The sequence below is a fragment of the Vipera berus genome (assembly GCF_964194415.1).
Source record: "Vipera berus genome assembly, chromosome: 1".
NCBI lineage: Eukaryota > Metazoa > Chordata > Lepidosauria > Squamata > Viperidae > Vipera > Vipera berus.
Window position 1 is genome coordinate 68,343,627 of NC_138202.1, and position 16,829 is coordinate 68,360,455.

The 16,829-nt window shown below is 41.2% G+C and overlaps 1 protein-coding gene across 2 annotated transcripts in view; it reads left to right on the forward strand.

Moving 5' to 3' along the window:
• The window catches only part of MAPKBP1 (mitogen-activated protein kinase binding protein 1), a 135,100-nt gene that overhangs the window by 34,238 nt on the left and 84,033 nt on the right, over positions 1–16,829 (forward strand). For both annotated transcript variants that reach the window (XM_081312655.1, XM_081312656.1), the window contains exon 3: positions 7,081–7,172. In XM_081312655.1, the coding sequence (XP_081168781.1) occupies positions 7,081–7,172 (92 nt within the window). The remainder of the gene's footprint in view (positions 1–7,080; positions 7,173–16,829) is intronic.

The following is a 16,829-nucleotide window of genomic DNA, read 5'->3' on the forward strand; positions in this document are numbered from 1 at the left end:
CCAACAATCTGGGTCCTCATTTTACCTACCTCGGAAGGATGGAAGGCTGAGTCAACCTTGAGCCTGGTGGGATGCGAACCTGCACTAATTGCAGGCAGCTGGTGTTACTTAAGGAGGCATTAGCCCACTGCTCCACCAAGGCTCTTAAAAAATTACATCCGTCCCTGAACAAATAAAACCCCAGTTAAAATTAAAATTAAAATTAAAATTCTCAGCCTGGGCCAGAGAGCTCGAAGAGCCAGGTCTTCAGGTCCCGGCGGAATGAACGGAGGTCGGGGCAGTCCTAAGCTCCACTGGCAGCTGGTTCCAAAGGGCAGGCGCACCCACTGAGAAGGCCCTATCCCTGGGTGTCGTCCGCCGGCAATCTCTTACCGGTGGCACCCTGAGAAGACCCTCCCTGTGGGAGCGCACTGGACGAAGGGAGCTTGATGCCGGCAGCAGATGTTCCCTCAGATATCCCGGACCCAAGCCATATCTCCTGACTGTGTGACCAACCATCATCATGCAGCTGTAATAATCAGAAAACATATATCATCCAACCATGTAGTGAGGCTCACCTAATGTGGACGGAACCGGAGAGCCCAAGAGGACGTCCAATTGTGTGTCATTTCTTGAGAGAGTTGCCCCATTCAGAGACAAAGATGAAAAATCTTCAGATACAGAAGCTCCCACAACCATAGTCACTTGGTCGTGCCAGGGTTGATATTCTATTCCTGTTCATCCCCATCCACACCCTCAAAACCTTTAGACATTGAGAAAAAACATTGATGGCTTTACTTGGTCAATCAGGAGCAGAGAACATACAACATACTGATAATACTTCAACTCATGCTAGTAGATGATCTTACCCACTAGCTTCACGTAAAGATTAAAGAGAAGTGAGGAGAGAACTGGGAGAATTACTCCCTAGTTCAAAGAAGCATTCACCATCACCTTCCACATCCCCTATTTGAAACCTTCCAAATCCCAGACTTTTCATTTTCTAGTTTTTCCAATTAAAAAAATTACAGCTTTCTTTTACAGATAAAATAAAAAAGGCTCCAATTTTTTGCACACAATATGGAAAGAGCAAGTAAAATGGTTATTGTAGCTACAGGATGCAGATTGACTCATTCCAGCTCCTACTGTTGTTCTGTACTTTTGTCTTCACACATAGTGTAAAAGACAAAGAGAAGGTTGCTGAGTATAGCTGAGAGTTAGCATTGAGTGAAATAATTCAAATGCTTGAAAATCCTTTTGTTACAATCCTGAAATCTCTTCGTTGTTTGGAAAATGAAGCCTTGAAATGGAAGAATCAAATTCCTTGTTGGAATGATTGAGCATTTTTAAGAACTCAACAATATTCATTGATCAACTGAATATAGAATATATGAAAATTCAGTTATAGGTAATCAATTCAGAGTTGCCATTGATAGTCTTGTGTTAATGAAAGTGTTTAAAAGCTTGGGATTGTTCACGTTAAGTCTGCTGGGCCATAAACTATTAGCCAGCCATCAAATTAATATATGTGATTTCAGCAAATGTTGCTGGCTACTATCTCTGGCTACTTTTTTAAAAATATAATTTTTTATTAAACTTATCAAAAAGAGAAGTGAGAAAATGGGGAAGGAAGAAGGGGGGGTAGAGAAGTGTAAGACAAAGGGGAAGAAAGAAAAGCTTTAAATTCCAATTCTTTTCAGTGCAATAGAATAAAATAATAATAATAGTCTTTTTACTTTTGTATACTTAAGATGGCTATCTTTGCTAGTCCCCTCATTTTCCCATTCATTCTTCCGTTGTGGGAAACTTTATCTGGCTACTTTATAGAAGTTGCAATACAACAATTATGTTTCATAAATTCAAGGGATTGACATGGACAGAATCTTTGAACTGCTGGGTTATCTTCATCACCAGACCATAACTAGCATGACATTAATCCTTGTCAATGAAAAGCACTTCTGTCTTTTTGCACTGTCAAGAATGACTAAGCCACGGGTGTCAAACTCACCACGTCACGTGATGTGTCACAACGTATCACGACTCCCTTTTGTATTGCCGGCAATGGGGTGGGCGCGGCTTTGGTATGATGAAACCGGCCTGCAGGCCGGCAGTTTGACATCCCTGGACTAAGCGTTCTATTTTTTCTACATATTAATATGGACAACCAAATGATTTGTCAATTGTAAAAGACACAGTATTCTTACTTTGGAATCAAGGAGTTAGATTATTAATTGCCCTATATTGTATGTCTTATTCACAGTTATTGTTCTTGTTGCACAGTTAGGGAACATACATGATAAATCCTAACTATTTATTGATGAACCTAGTATATGATGCCTATCTATAAAAGCTGGTGATATTTTGAAAACACCCAGCAACTTCTGAGTTATGGTATGGCTGTATTATAAGGGCCGTAAACACTGCTGTGAGTAGTTAGTGGATGTAGTGAACTGTTTGCTTCCCATAGAATACTCCCATTGAGTACACCTTTAAATATGTAGCAATTACTTTTTCCTTGTGTAGTAGAGAACCTATTTGAGAAGAAAACTCATGTTTTCTTGTTTTACTGGATGTAGTTTTTGCAGCAGTCAATCGGGTCCTGTTCTATTTCATTTGTCTTTTAGAGTTTGTATCTATCTATTTTGTCATTTAGCAGAAAGTCCATGGAAGGCATGGATAAGAACAAAATAGAATAGATTTAGAAACTCACTTTTCAAGTTATTGACAGTCATTGTCAGCATCATCTCCTGATCTATTCTACACCTTGGGGAAATCTCTGAAATATTTGCAACACATTCATTTTTAAAGTTCCTGAGTTGGGCTGGGCAGCTACTGGCTGTGAGTCCCAGCACATCAGTTACAGCAGCCTTTTTCAATCTTTTTACCCTGGAGGAAGCATTGAAAACAATGCATAAAATTATTAAATCTACAGGTCACTGTATATTATTATAGTCAGTAAGTTGTAGATTGTTCAATAATAATTGTCAGTGCTCTTTTGAGTAGAGAATATCTTTTTGTGTGTGGATCTTTTATTTTGGCCAACTTACTAGCCTATTGTTTTTGTTTTGTATCCCTTCCCCCACAAAGGATACCAACTCTCTCAGTTCCAAAAATGATGTTTATTCCCCCCCCCCAATTCCAATCTCTTGAAGAACCCCTGTTGAGCAAAGCTGATTTACAGCAACCCACCTTATGCAATCTTAGTAACAATTTCAGTTGAGTCAAACAAAACACTGTGCAAAACTGAGCTCCAGCCCATAATATTTTCTTGGCTAAAAGGAGTGGATGATGTAGTGCTTTTTTTGAAAAAAAACAAAGGGAATGTTTTTAAACGGCAATGTCCAGTTAAATTCTCCTGTGTTCAGTTACCTAACGGATATTAAAGGATTCGCCAGAAAGATAATGTGAGCTAAACAGTAAGCAAAAAGGCAGTGTTCTTGTTTCTGAAAAGGCAGGGTTTTTTTTGTTTTCGTTCCGTGGCTTCGTCATTCTCATTTTAAGGCATCTGGTACATAAAAAATTGAACTAAATGCCATAAAGGGGGTGGAGTGGGAAGATTGGTGGTAGTTATGAATCTTTTTTACCTTCAGACTTCTAGTTTGGTTCTAGAGCTGGCTAGTGAACTGTTAATGAAAGAAGCACTTAAGAAATATCCCTGGGAGCAACAATTATCTTACAAATGAGAAAGCCTGTTTTAACAAATCATCTTTGTGACTAAATATGGGTGATCTGCTCCCACAGGATTTTTTCAGGTGTGCCCTGAAGCTGCTTACCAGAGTTCTTGTGGGAGATTTTTGAGAAGTCTAGAGCAGGGCTTTTCAACCTTTTCACCCATTGTACCACTTTTAGGATAAAGCAATATCCAAGTACCACCAGTTGCCCAGCAAGGTGTCACAAATTTGACCAAAAAAAGAAGACAAAGAATGATAAAAGTACAGGTAGACCTTGACTTACAACAATTAGCTTAGTGACTGTTCAAAGTTACAACGGCATTGAAAAAAGTGACTTATGACCATTTTTCACACTTACGACTGTTGCAGCATCCCCAGGGTCATGTGATTTACATTCGGATGCTTGGCAACTGATTCATACTTATGACGTTCACAGTGTCCCAGGGTCCTTCCTTCCTCCCCTCTTTGTCCCTTCCTTCCCTCCCTCCTTCCCATTGTCCAGCACTACGCCGCCCAGACCCCAGCCTGGTTTTGGCAGGCAGTGACGCATTCTCACCACACGGAGTGGCTGGACGAAGTGAACCGATGAAAATGACGGCCCTGCCTGTGTACGTGCAGAGACAGGGTCGTGATTTTCGTCAGTTCACTTTACCTGGCCGCTCCGTGTGGTGAGAATGCACCGCTGCCTGCCAAAACCAGGCTGGGGTCTGGGCAGTATAGTGCTGGACAATGGGAGGGAAGGAAAGGAGGAAGGGACAAAGAGGGGAGGAAGAAAGGAAGGGCGGCTGTATCAGCTGTAGCCTGATGCTGATCCTGGGGCTTCACTTAGCAAGCAGCATGTTTTCCGCAACCAAGTGAGCTTGGCAGGAGCCCAGGATCAGTGCCGGGCTACAGCTGATACAGCTGCCCAGAAGCATGGATTTGCGTGTGTACTTACCCCTTGTGCCACCGTTGCTGTGAGTGTTGTGTGGGTGGCGGTAGCGCCATTAGTATCACGCGGGTGGCAGTATTGCCGCGAACCTTGTGCGGGTGGTATCAGTGCCGCAAGTGGCAGGTGGGCTGCGGAGCAATCCTCGCACGGGGGCAGTGGCGTGAGCCTCATGCCGGGGCAGCATCACTGCGGGCTGCGGTGCGATCCTTGCACCTGGGCGACATTCTTGCTGGCCACGGCATGATCCTAGCGCTGGTGGTAGCATCACCGCAAGCCTCACACAGATGCCGCCGTCGCTGAGAGCCTTGTGCACATGCTTGCAGCCCCATTTTGCCCCATTTTACTAATTTCTCTTGCCACGTTTGTTCAGTGAATCCCTGCAGTTAAGTTAGTCCCAGAGTTGTTTAACTGAATCCGGCTTGACTTTGCTTCTCAGAAGGTCGCAAAAGGGGATCATGTGATCCCCCCGGGACAGTGCAACTTGCAAGCAGCATGTTTTCTGCAAGCAAGTGAGCTGGGTGGGAGCCCAGCATCAGCGCCGGTCTACAGCTGATCCGCACTTCTGGGCGGAAGCGCGGCTCAGCTGTAGCTGCACACTTGCTTGCGCTTCTGGAAAACATACTGCTTGCTAACTGAAGTTCCAGGATCAGTGCCGGGCTACAGCTGATCCGCGCTTCTGGGTGGCTTATCAGCTGTAGCCCCCACTACAATTAGCTAGGGCTTGCGTACCACCAGCCAGGTGCTAAAGTACCACTGGTGTTATGCGTACCACTGGTTGAAAAGCCCTGGTCTAGAGTCTTTGGAGGATGGCTAGGAGAGATCACTGAAGGCTGTTGGAGCTGGAACCGAAGATACCATCAGTGATTCTAGCTGTTATACAGAAGAGTTGATATTCAGCCCAGTAAAGTTGAAGTTAATGATCTTACACAAACAGTATATTTGCACAATAAGTTAAAAAAAAACCTGCAGTTGATTTGTAGAAAGAGCAGATGGAGCATTGGCACCGATGTTGTGCTACTCTGGGGGAAGACTTCCACTTGCAGATCCACATGAGAGAATGCCAGTAAAAGGGCTCCCAAAGCATTTGAAAGAAGCTTTGTGATGGATGAAGAAAGCATTAGTCAAAGATTTAAAGTAGTTGCACCATGATTGCTTTCGCTCCCTCCCCTCGTTTGCCATGTGTGTGTAAACCCAGATAGCACTTCAGCTGAGACCACCAATTATAGTAAAGTATTTCCATACCAATAAAGATGGCTCTTAGAGACATTGAATGAAGATGTGGCTGCTTTAATGCTTGGAGGAAAGTGCTTCAGTCACACCAAAACACTTTGTAAATAACTCTTTCATGTGTCATCACCAGTATGTATCTTTGGGTGTGGGTTTGAGGGGGGGGTGTACTCTATGAAATAGTCCCTTTTCTTCAGCTACATTGCTACTTTTTAATAGGTAGAAGTCTGAATAGCTTGTTAGGACTGCAGGGAACAAAAAGCAGATTGGTGCATCCATTGAAGAACAATTAATCAGTGGAACAACTTGCTTCCAGAAGCTGTGGGCGCTTTAACACTGGAGGTTTTTAACAACAGATTGGACAACCATTTGTCTGAAATGGTATAGGATTTCCCGCTTGAGCAAGGTCCCTGCCAACTCTGTTATTCTATTAAGTTCAAATATCTGGTTGTTAATTGGCTTAACCATTGTGGAATTGCTACAAAAAAACTTAAATTGGTACTATGTTCATAATATATTTACAAAGGCAAATCTTACTTAGTTTCAGGTTAAATGAAATGAACTGAGGGACAGTCCAACCTCTAATACCTTAAAAGATTTGCCCTTTTTAAAAGATTTGAAATCTGTCCTTGTCTTCTAGAAAACTTTGGAAAGGCACTTTCTCCAAGTGTTGCTGAGAGTTTTACAAATATCTGTGGAATATTGTCCCAGACGATTGAAAAAAAAACAACAAACCTTGGCAGGGAGAAGGGTGCCCTATGCTCCTTCTCAGGCTTTCAGCTTGATCGCCTCTGTTTTGGTTTCACTTTTGGAAGCGATTTTCAAAATGTCATCTGATCTCCATGAGAGAAATAATACACTGAGTAAACTGATGCATAAAATGAGGAGACTATAGCACAGTGGTGGAGACCCTATGGCACATGCTCTGTGGGCACATGCACCGTTGCCCCAGCCCTGCCTCTTCCCATGGCCCCCTCCTCACCAGCAGCCCCCCCCCAGAGGAGAGTCACTCGAAGATGATGCAGCAGGGCACGGGCAGAGGGTGTGGCCACCATGGCGCTGCTGGGCCGCTTGAGTGATCTGCGGGCTGTGGAGGTGGTGGGTGGCCCAGCGGGCAGGGCGGAGCAGGAGCGGAGGTGGGGGGCGGTTTTGGGGCATTCGGTCTCTAAAAGGTTCACCACCACTGCTATAGCACATGCACAATATGCAATTGTACAGTATGCCAAAGCTATATACAGTATATTCATTATCTTTGTTTTTTTAAAAAACTAGGTGACTTTAGAAAAAGTGCTGGGAATCACTGTGCCTGGTGGCAGAGGATTGGCCTGTGATCCTAAGAATGGTCTCATTGCTTATCCAGCTGGGTAAGTTGTTAAAGGCATTCTTTAAATGACTGCAAGACTACTTAAAGATAAAATCTCCCAAACATGTCATGTAGTAGAGTGAGACTTGGAAATGTTTTCCTAAATTCATTCCAATTATGATGTATAAGCAATGTTAACTTAAATTGTTGTTAGAAGGAATAAAACTCTTATATTTTTCATCTGTCATCACTAATGAAATCTTTTTTGTCATGTTTCTGAGATTTCTTTTTTTAAAGGAAAAGAGGTATATTAACCCTGGTAAGGTTTACTGCACTGATTATCTTTCTTTGGTGTCAGAGTGGTTAGAATGCAATATTGCCAGCAAACTTTGCCCACAGCCTGGAGTTCGATCCGGACAGAGGTCAAGGTTGACTCAATCTTCATCCTTCCCAGGTCAGTAAAATGAGAACCCAGATTGTTGGGGGCAATATGCTGACACTATAAACCACTCTTAAAGCACTATGAAGCCGAATATAAGTCTAAGTGCTATTGCTATTGTATTGCTATTTTTGAGGTTCTTGTTTTATGATAAGGTTTTTTAAAAAAAAAAAACTAGAAGGTTAAACAAAAGTCAGAAAAATGTGAATCTGAATTCCTCATGAAGCTGGAGTTGCCCTTTTAGAATGAGAAATAGCTGTGTGATACGAAGATTTATGAGCCAAAGTTCCTCTTTCATGAATAGTTGTTCTGTGTTGTAATATTGGTCCTGGGATTAGATTGTTCTTCCCAGTATTTCTTAAATGGGCCAAAATAATTACCTAATTGGTGGATAAATTTGGTGAGTGGATCCCTTCCATCGTATTAATGGAAGCAAGTATTCATAGGCAGTGTACTTTGCGTTTTCCTGGAAGCCAGTGAAGATGTTTGAAATGTGACTAATCACCACTGGATTTGACATAATTTTCAGTTAGGCTTTACACGTATTCACAGAGAGCAAAACAATAGTTTGAAACAATGGATTCAAATTATTAGCTCCAATGTTCTCTGACCACATCATCCTTGTCCACAGCCCCATTCTCTTTTTGTGGTCCCAGAAGATTCCCCCAGTCCTGAAAGTGGAAATTCTGCAGCACAGTTTTTAATCTAATCTATTTTTTCCCCAAAGAAAAAAAAATCAGAGCAGTAAACTGACCAGGTTCAATATAACTCTTTTTCTTTGAAAAAGAAAACTTAGAAAATAATTTCGTATTTTGATATCAGGATCTTTGGTGATGCTACTGCTGGGTTCCCAACTGCCTTCTAGCCCAATCTTAGTACTGTAGCTGTTGCTCTGATTCTACTAATACTACGAGTAGTGTAGTCCCACTGCGAAATAAATAAATAATAATTCCCACTCCCTGCTTCAGCAAAGGATGGCTGAATGCTATTTTGGAAAGACAGAGAAAGGGCTGGTAGTCTTTTCTTGGAGCCAATTTCTCTTCCTTGCATGGGCCTGGTGTACTCTTGTCTTTCTGTGCAAACAGAGCCAAATGGTTAAGAAGGGCGGAGATCCAAATTAGGAACTGTAAGTAAGCATTTTGAAAAGCTGACATGGGTCAGGCAGTCCTGCAGTTTCAAACTGCAGTGATTCAGGAGTGCAGTGAATATTTAGATTGTTTTGATAATTTCATTTTGCTAATGTCAGTGGGTGGTTCCCAAGAATTTCAAACAAGAAGAAAAGAAATTGAAGCCAGTCTTAGAAGGCTGTTGGTTTGGGCACAATGAATCTATAGAGGAGAGAAGAACAGCAATCATTTTTTCTCATAGCTTGGTTATGCTATCCTTGAAAGCATCTTTTGTCACTGAGCTACTCTACAGTTTGCTCAGACTCTGATAAACTAGAAGAGATGTTTTCCTTCAGAAAGAAGGCTGTAAAATCTGTAGGATATAAGAAAGGTGGTGACACTAAGATGGTAGGCCTGTTTGGTAAAATCTGGATATACTTCTAAAGTACAGCCATGTAGTTGGGGATGATGAGAGTTGTATTAGCCTAGCCTACCTGGAAGGCATTGGATCGGGGAAGACTGTTCATCCCAGGTTACTGTGGGTTGAAGATGATATTTTACCTGCTGTGTTATTTTGTCAATTCAGCTAGTATATAAGTCCTGAATTTTGGGATTTGGAGGCAAGGCTAAATATTTAGACTTCTTGGCTGGTTAAAAACATGAAAGACTTAGCTAGGTACTGATGGATATTTGCTAGGCAAATGAGCCAGAATGCTGCAGCAAAATTAAATCAAAGGAGGGGCTAGGCGACAAGACAAAATCAGAAGTTGCCTGCTGGAGTCACCTCTTTCCCTCCCTCCCTGCTACCTCCCAAAAAGAGCCATGGAGATGATCTTGAGGGAAATATTCAGAAAATAAAAGGAGCAGAAGCATTCCTTGAGCCCTGGAAAGAAGACTGTATTGGGAAGAGACTCAGGGTGGTTCCTCCTTGACTTAGTGAGTATAAGAGGGAGGGGAAAGTAAATATCGGAAAACTTGCAATATTCTGTTAATACAGCCTATCTTAGTCTTCTTGTGGAGTCTGTTTCCAGAACTGGGCCCAGCTTGAAAGGTTGACACCCCCTTCCAGATATAAGATATTAAGAAACTAAGTGTTGCTTTGAAGAGATGCTTAATGTCCCTTGCGGTTGATTTTTGTGTGGTCATAAGGTTGGGGTTTTTATCTATTAAACTTGTTTATCACCCATCTCACCACAAGGTGATTCTGGGTGGCTTACAGCATCTTAGTTTTGCTGCAGAATGATGGCTTTATATAGCTGTCATGCTACATTCTCTGTGTTCTATAGGTAGCCACACGGTGCTGTTTGCTGTTTGTCCCATGAAATACTACGACAGCCTCAGCAACCATGTCTTAAGGCCAGGAAGGCTGTTTTTGACTGCATGTGTGCTGGTTTTAGAACTGCATGTTTCATTCTCTGTTAAAAGAATTGCCGCTATGATTGTGCATACTTAATAGCACAATAGCAGAGCTCAGAATGGGTTTTAAAAGAATGTCAATGAAAATCAGTGAAAATGTAGAACCATGCATTTAGTGGGCAGCGCACTCAGCTAATATTGTAAGCTGCGGGAGAACAATGGAATCAAAATGTGGATTCAAAGGACTACAAATCTTTGGTAGGTATGCCAGGCGTGGGAACAAGAGAAAAAATAAAATTAGTTGACTTTAACTGGGAGGGACAGAATCTAGTTAATAGGATTACTCCCATGTATTTAATAAGCCTCCACTTCGAGCAAATGAAAATTTTAAATCAGTAGCAACTTTTGGAGGGGTTCTGAGAGCCACACCCAGAGCTTTGGAGGATTAGACCTCAGGATTGCAGCTTGAAAGCAATAATGGTGTTTTTATTTTTTTCCTGCCAAGTGAACATGTTCGTCATGCTCACAGCCTCTAAAACCAGAAATCATTTCTATTTCCACTTGATAAGGAAATGTTTGGGAAGTCAGACTAAGGATATTTTAATAAAGCCTGAGAAACTGCAGGAATCTTTAGGCGTCTTTAGCATTTTCAGAAAAATATAGGGAGCTGAGAAAAAGGAAATTTCTCTGAACTTTTCAGAAGAGTCTTGTAGGTCTTAGTAATGATCAAAAACAAAACTAGTTTCTTCAAAATCTCCCAGTAGAATAATATTAAATTCTGCCTAACTGGTAATGCCAAAGTGTAAATATATAAGGAAGCAGAAGTCTAACAAATACATAAATCAGCTTTCTAAATTTGGTTAAAGGGATCATGGTTCATAAACTCTACAGTGTGATTTGGCTAAATAGTTACTTGTCCGTTATGGTGGGCTGTTTTATGTTGCTGGGGCATATGCCACTGTCAAGACATAAAAGAGAAATGGTTGGCTGCCCTAATTAAATTGCAGGGTCAGTTTGTTTTCTCATGTTCTCAAGGAATGTATACCATCTTGGCAGGGTGCAGAAATCTGCTTGGCACTGTTGTTACACTGACTATGGAGTTTCTTTCTGCAGCCTTCTTCTAAAAAGAAAATGCAGTGGCGAATAGAATTTGCTGGATTGTTTGTTCTTGGAGTAATATGCATTTTGCTGACTGGAGCAGTGCACAGTATGCTTGACACCACATGGATGCCTTCCTTATAGTTCTTGCATATGTCTTAGTTCTGCTCTGTTCCACTCCAAATATCCCATCAGGTGACTCAACTTTTACTAAATAGTGCCAATACAAGGCAGGCCTGAGATTCAACTCACTTGCAATTTCAGCTCAGTGACTAACTTCGTAAAAAGCATTATTTTTACAGCAGTTATTGGGAAGCCCACATTCATGTAGCTGTTAACGTTGTTGGACCCTGGAAAGAATTAATCTCACAGGAGATTAATTACACATCAAAATCTTGTAATTTGCTTCTGAATGTCTTTTAAAATTTCCCTTTCTTTATCTGTCTGATAAATGCTAATGTTAAATCCCATTTGGCATCTGCTGAATTGATTTGTTCCAAAACAGAAACCCCAATCGTAATAAGTTTAACTTTGCAAGTTAGATTTCTCTTGCAGAATTCATAAATTGCAAAGTGCCTAATACAGTACCAGAGTGGGTTTCCAGGTCCTGTAACATTGGCTTGGGGAATGGTACTTTGCGTGGCATTTTCTCTCAGGACAGCCAGCCTGAGACTTGACTCAAGATTGAACCTGTAATTTAAAGGCAATTTTAGTCCGCTGTAATTGGTGCATAGTGTAGCTCTTCCTCTGCTGAGTTAAAAGATTAATGTTTTAAATGAACATCAGCGGGAGGAGGTGTAGAAAGTGGCAGAACAGATGACAATCCCTAAATGCCCTTAGAATCTTTGTTGTTCTGATTGTTATGAGGTTTCTCCTTTCTTTTGGTTGCCAGGTGGAGATCTTACCTTCTTGCCTTTTCTTGTCTGTTCCTAGAAAATGTTAATGAGGACTAATGGTGACAGAGACTTTTAACCCTTGCTGTGAACTCTCAAGATTCATGTGACTTGTGTTCATGAGATTCTAGTTTAATAATTTATCACACATTTGTATTTACTTCATAATAAATCCTAATCTAAATTCAGAATGGATGAAATGACCCCGGGAGAATCTGTGTAATTCAACTTTAGGCAAGGACCATGGATCTGGACATGATTCCCTGTCTTGTGTTCCAATTGTCCATGCCAGCAGTGATAAAACCACAGAGCACAGGCTTCAGTAGGCCAAGAACCACATGACATATTACCAATCAATTGTACTTAATTACGTATATAAAAGTAATAAAGCAGCTTGTATAGTGAATGCCGAAGTTATTCCTTGGTTTTCAAAAATCCTCTCCTCCTCCTCCCCCTCCCCCCCCGGTTCATTGTGATCCAAGAGGATATTGAGATGAAATGAACATTTTTGCTTGCTTCATAATAGCTCTTGGCTCATAGCTAGTGAGCAGCCTGAAGATACTGGCCTCCTTAAACCACAAAAGCCAAATCTTCCTCCCATTCTGGTTTAAAGCTTCATTTTTCTTTGTAATAGCTGCATTTCTTCTAACCTGATGTCATACGTTTTGCAGGGCCCTCTGTGAATAGGAGGGCCTGCACAGATTTACCTCACAAGATCCTCTGAGGCTCTATAAAGAACCCCCAGGCCCTTTCAAAGTGGAAAGAACAGACTACGCACACACACATACACACATATAATACCTCCCCCCCAATAAAACAAGAGCATCAGAAGGACCTACTGTCTACTAGATGGCTGTGGGTCCTTGGAAGAGGATAATACAGGCAGGCTATGCTTTCTTCTCTAAGTGTTGGTAGTCTTGTCTCTTTTCTTTCTCCTTGAGCTGAATGAGCTCTTTTTTAGATGAACCTGTTCTCCTCTCCATCTCCTTGGTCCCTGTTGTCTTTGCAGGCAGTAACTTTCTCCTTTTCCATGTCATTACTGTCTCAGGTAGTAGCTTCAGCTTTTCCCCCTGTCCTGCTTCTACTTCCCCAAAATGCAATTTCTGCACCTTCTCAAAACAGTCAAGGGTAGAGAACAACATAAAGGGACTATGCATAAAACATTGATCCCAACATGACAAAATCACTAATCCTAATGTTCCTGATAAAAGACAAGCTTGCCAGTACTGCCTCCTTAGCCACAAAATAAACCTGTAATGGAAAAAGGCTATCTAGTTACCATGGGAGTTGTACTGAATGTCTTTCCGCAGTGTCTTACTGTGTCATCCTGAATGCCAAAAGGGAAGGATTTAAACCTTTCTGAGAGGGGCCACATATTAAATGACACCATGGGGCCACCATGGAGAAAGCTTGCTTTGTGCCCCATCCTCATCTCACCTCTTGCTGAGGTGGGACCATAAGTACATCTTTTTAAATAATCTTTTAGACAGGATCATTGTGGATAGGTTCAGTTAGTAAATCTCTTTTCTGCATGTGAGGTAAATTCCTTTTATTCTCAGCAGTATCTGCAACCCAAGAATTGGCCCTTCTATCCTGGACTGACCTAAGACATTGGGCTACTTGAGGTGAAGGGATTTATTGGACTGGTGGCAAAATCTAACTTCATTCCTGGGATAATGCATAATGAAAGCTTTAGTTCTGTCAACATATCAAGGAGATGCCATAATCTACAACATGTGGGGATGTATCTCTTGACTCAGGAGCCACAGCTCACGTGTTAAACAACAGGATATGTCTCGAACCACTTTTTGTTTACCCCTAATCTGTGTGTTCATCTCTAACTTCTGTCTCCTTTACTGGTGAAAGAAGGGAAGGAGTTTGCAGTTCACCTCAGAAAGCCTTTCAACTGCCTTGTTTCCCCTGTTTTGTATATAAAAACTAGGCTATCAATGGGAAGAAACCTTCAGCAACTTTGTGAAAACAATCTCTCAACTGTCACAACGTGTTCAGATTTAATAATGGTGGAAGGCTTTAAGCTATTTTTATTTATTTATACAATATTTTTTACTTTAACAGGCCAAAGTATTCTGGTTGCCCTTTTCCAGTTTCTCCCGATCTTGCCACATGCTTATGTGTGTGTTTTGTTGACGTTGCTGCTGAGATTCTGTATCCTAGGAACAAGAAGTAAAACAAAACTAAAAACCCTCAGAGGTTACTACTGAAGAGTAAAAGGACGTAAAGAGGAGAAAGTCATCCATCTGAATCCGGAGCCAGATGCTTTATGGCTCAATTTACTTAATATGTATCTTCTTTCTTAAAAAAAGGGAAAAATTAGCAAGATGCAAACCTTTGCTTCAGGAAAAGACACATATACTACGAAGCCCCTTTCCCCCAAGTTGTTCACCATCCACCAACTTCTCCTTCTTCAGATAAACGTTTTACACACCATAGCTGGCAACTTACAATCTGCCTTGTTAGACTCAAGTTAAGCCCTAGAAACTTATAAAACTAGGACTGTTTTGTGTCTAATATCAGTCACCTACTAATATTGTTTGGAATGTAATGAAAAACATAGAATAGGCTTTCATAAGAGTTTGACACAAATTAAAAGAAAGAAAAAAATCCTTGCAACCCCAAGTGAAGGAAAAAGGGAAAAACTGATGCTGTCCATTTTCACGACCAACCCTCTCCACTTTGTCTCATTCTTCTACTCCCTGCAAACCCCCACTCCCTTACCCTAAATAAAGGGGCTAAAATGTTGCCTTTTGTGCTCTTTGCAATCGGACATATAATGTCTTGGTATTAGAATGGGTGAAGCTGTTGAGTGAGTTGCAGGAAGGTGAAAAAAAAAGACAGCTGTCGAGGAATAATTCTGGGAAGGCTGAGTTGTGACAGCTTGTGAAGAAAAATAGAACTGTTGTTATTGATGGAAAGCTGGAAAGAGTAAGTTCAGGAAGTGGTACAGATCTAGAGGTCGGCCTGATTTAAAAGGCCCGGATCTCTGAATCCAGAAGAAAGCGTGGTAGCATCTTGATAAGGGGACATTCTGTTAGGGGGAGTGAGAGATGCAATCCAGTTGCTGAACCTGGTGAAACACTTGATATTGACCCAGAGAAAAGCCTGAAAGAAAATAGCACAATTGTAGTACCTTGTGTGAGAGAGATTCCTAGTGCTCTTTACCCTCCTGAGAGAGCCTGCAGGCATTATCATTAAAAGAATCTGCCCTTGCTTCTCAGCACCAAGTAGATGTTATATTATGCCCAGCATTGTAATTTGATATAATGATTCAGACAATTAAGATTAGCTTCTCCCAGTTGGGCGCCTTCCAGATCTGTTGGGATGAGCGTTTGGTCATGTTGGCTGGGAAGTGGGTGAATACAGTCCAAGAGATCTGGGAGAGGCAGAGATACAGAGAACATGACGATGATGTGAACCCTACAGCAATTATACCTTGTGGTTTATTTATTTGATTAGGTTTATATTCCACTATTCATTCAGGTCAATACAGCTAATGTAGCATTTCATTCTCTTATTTCCCTCACAAGGTACATGTAGGTTGGACTAAGAGAGAATAAGTTGCCCAAAGTCACTCAAAGATGGATTTAGATTTTTCTTTTCCAATACAGTACCTGAACTGCTGCACCAGGCAGTCACTTATAAACCATAAAACGAATATATTGATGAGAATAGCTAGGAGGCTTATGTTGGCACTGTTCCTATAGTTCAAAAGAAAAATGTTAATACTGTACTTCTTCACAGTTTTGTTTTCACTGAAGTTATATGTCTATGAAGATTCTCTTCTGTGATGTTATGGTCAGTGAAAGATCTGGGTGTTTAAATGCTAATCTGCCTCTGTTATTAAAGGAAGGGTTGTGCGTATGTATGCATTTCTATAGACCTATCCAAGCCTCTCTTCACCTTTGCTTTGATACCAGAAGTAACTCTGTTGGAGGAAAAACATCTTGGAGCTTATCTGCAATGCCTGGGATATGCTTCTGCAACCCTTTCTTATATCACTGTACATCATTGCACTGTTATTCAGCTCAAAACCTAGACTAAACTTCCATCTTCCTACAGAAGGATACAAATGAATCTCTGTCACATGTACCATTGGATTTTAGCCTGCACTGTAAGTTGTCCAGCCTCTTGGTGCCTGTTGGGTGTAACCCAAAAGCAGTGTATCATTATTGGGTACCATTGGATTTTGAAAGTATGAGATCTTCCCCTCTTAAGCTAATGTTACCAGCATGAACGGCAAACTTGCTGAGTTGAGTGCAGAATGTCAATAATCTTTTCCTTCTAACACTTCATCATCACCCTGGTTATTCCTTCGATTTGATTGTTTGGTTTAAACCACATGAACTTGAGGAGCCCTGTACTCCTGAGGCATAGACTTTCAGGATCTGCTTTTTATAAACTTAGGAGATATTTTGCTTGTCATTTCTGAGCCAAGTTTCATGGAAAATGACAGTCATGTGTGTCATAGCCAAGCTATGTGGTAGGATGTGGGAGCAGATATCCCTCAGTATTTCTCCAGCCAAAAATTCTCCTCAGCACATATTTAAATATCATACTATAATAAAGAGTAAATCATACCAAATGTTGAATGACAAGTTCTTTCTTTTCTTTCTTTCTTTCTTTCTTTCTTTCTTTCTTTCTTTCTTTCTTTCTTTCTTTCTTTCTTTCTTTCTTTCTTTCTTTCTTTCTTCTCTCTCTCTCTCTCTCTCTCTCTCTCTCTCTCTCTCTCTCTCTCTCTCTCTCTCTCTCTCTCTCTCTCTCTCTCTCTCTCTCTCTCCCTCCCTCCCTCCCTCCCTCCCTCCCTCCCT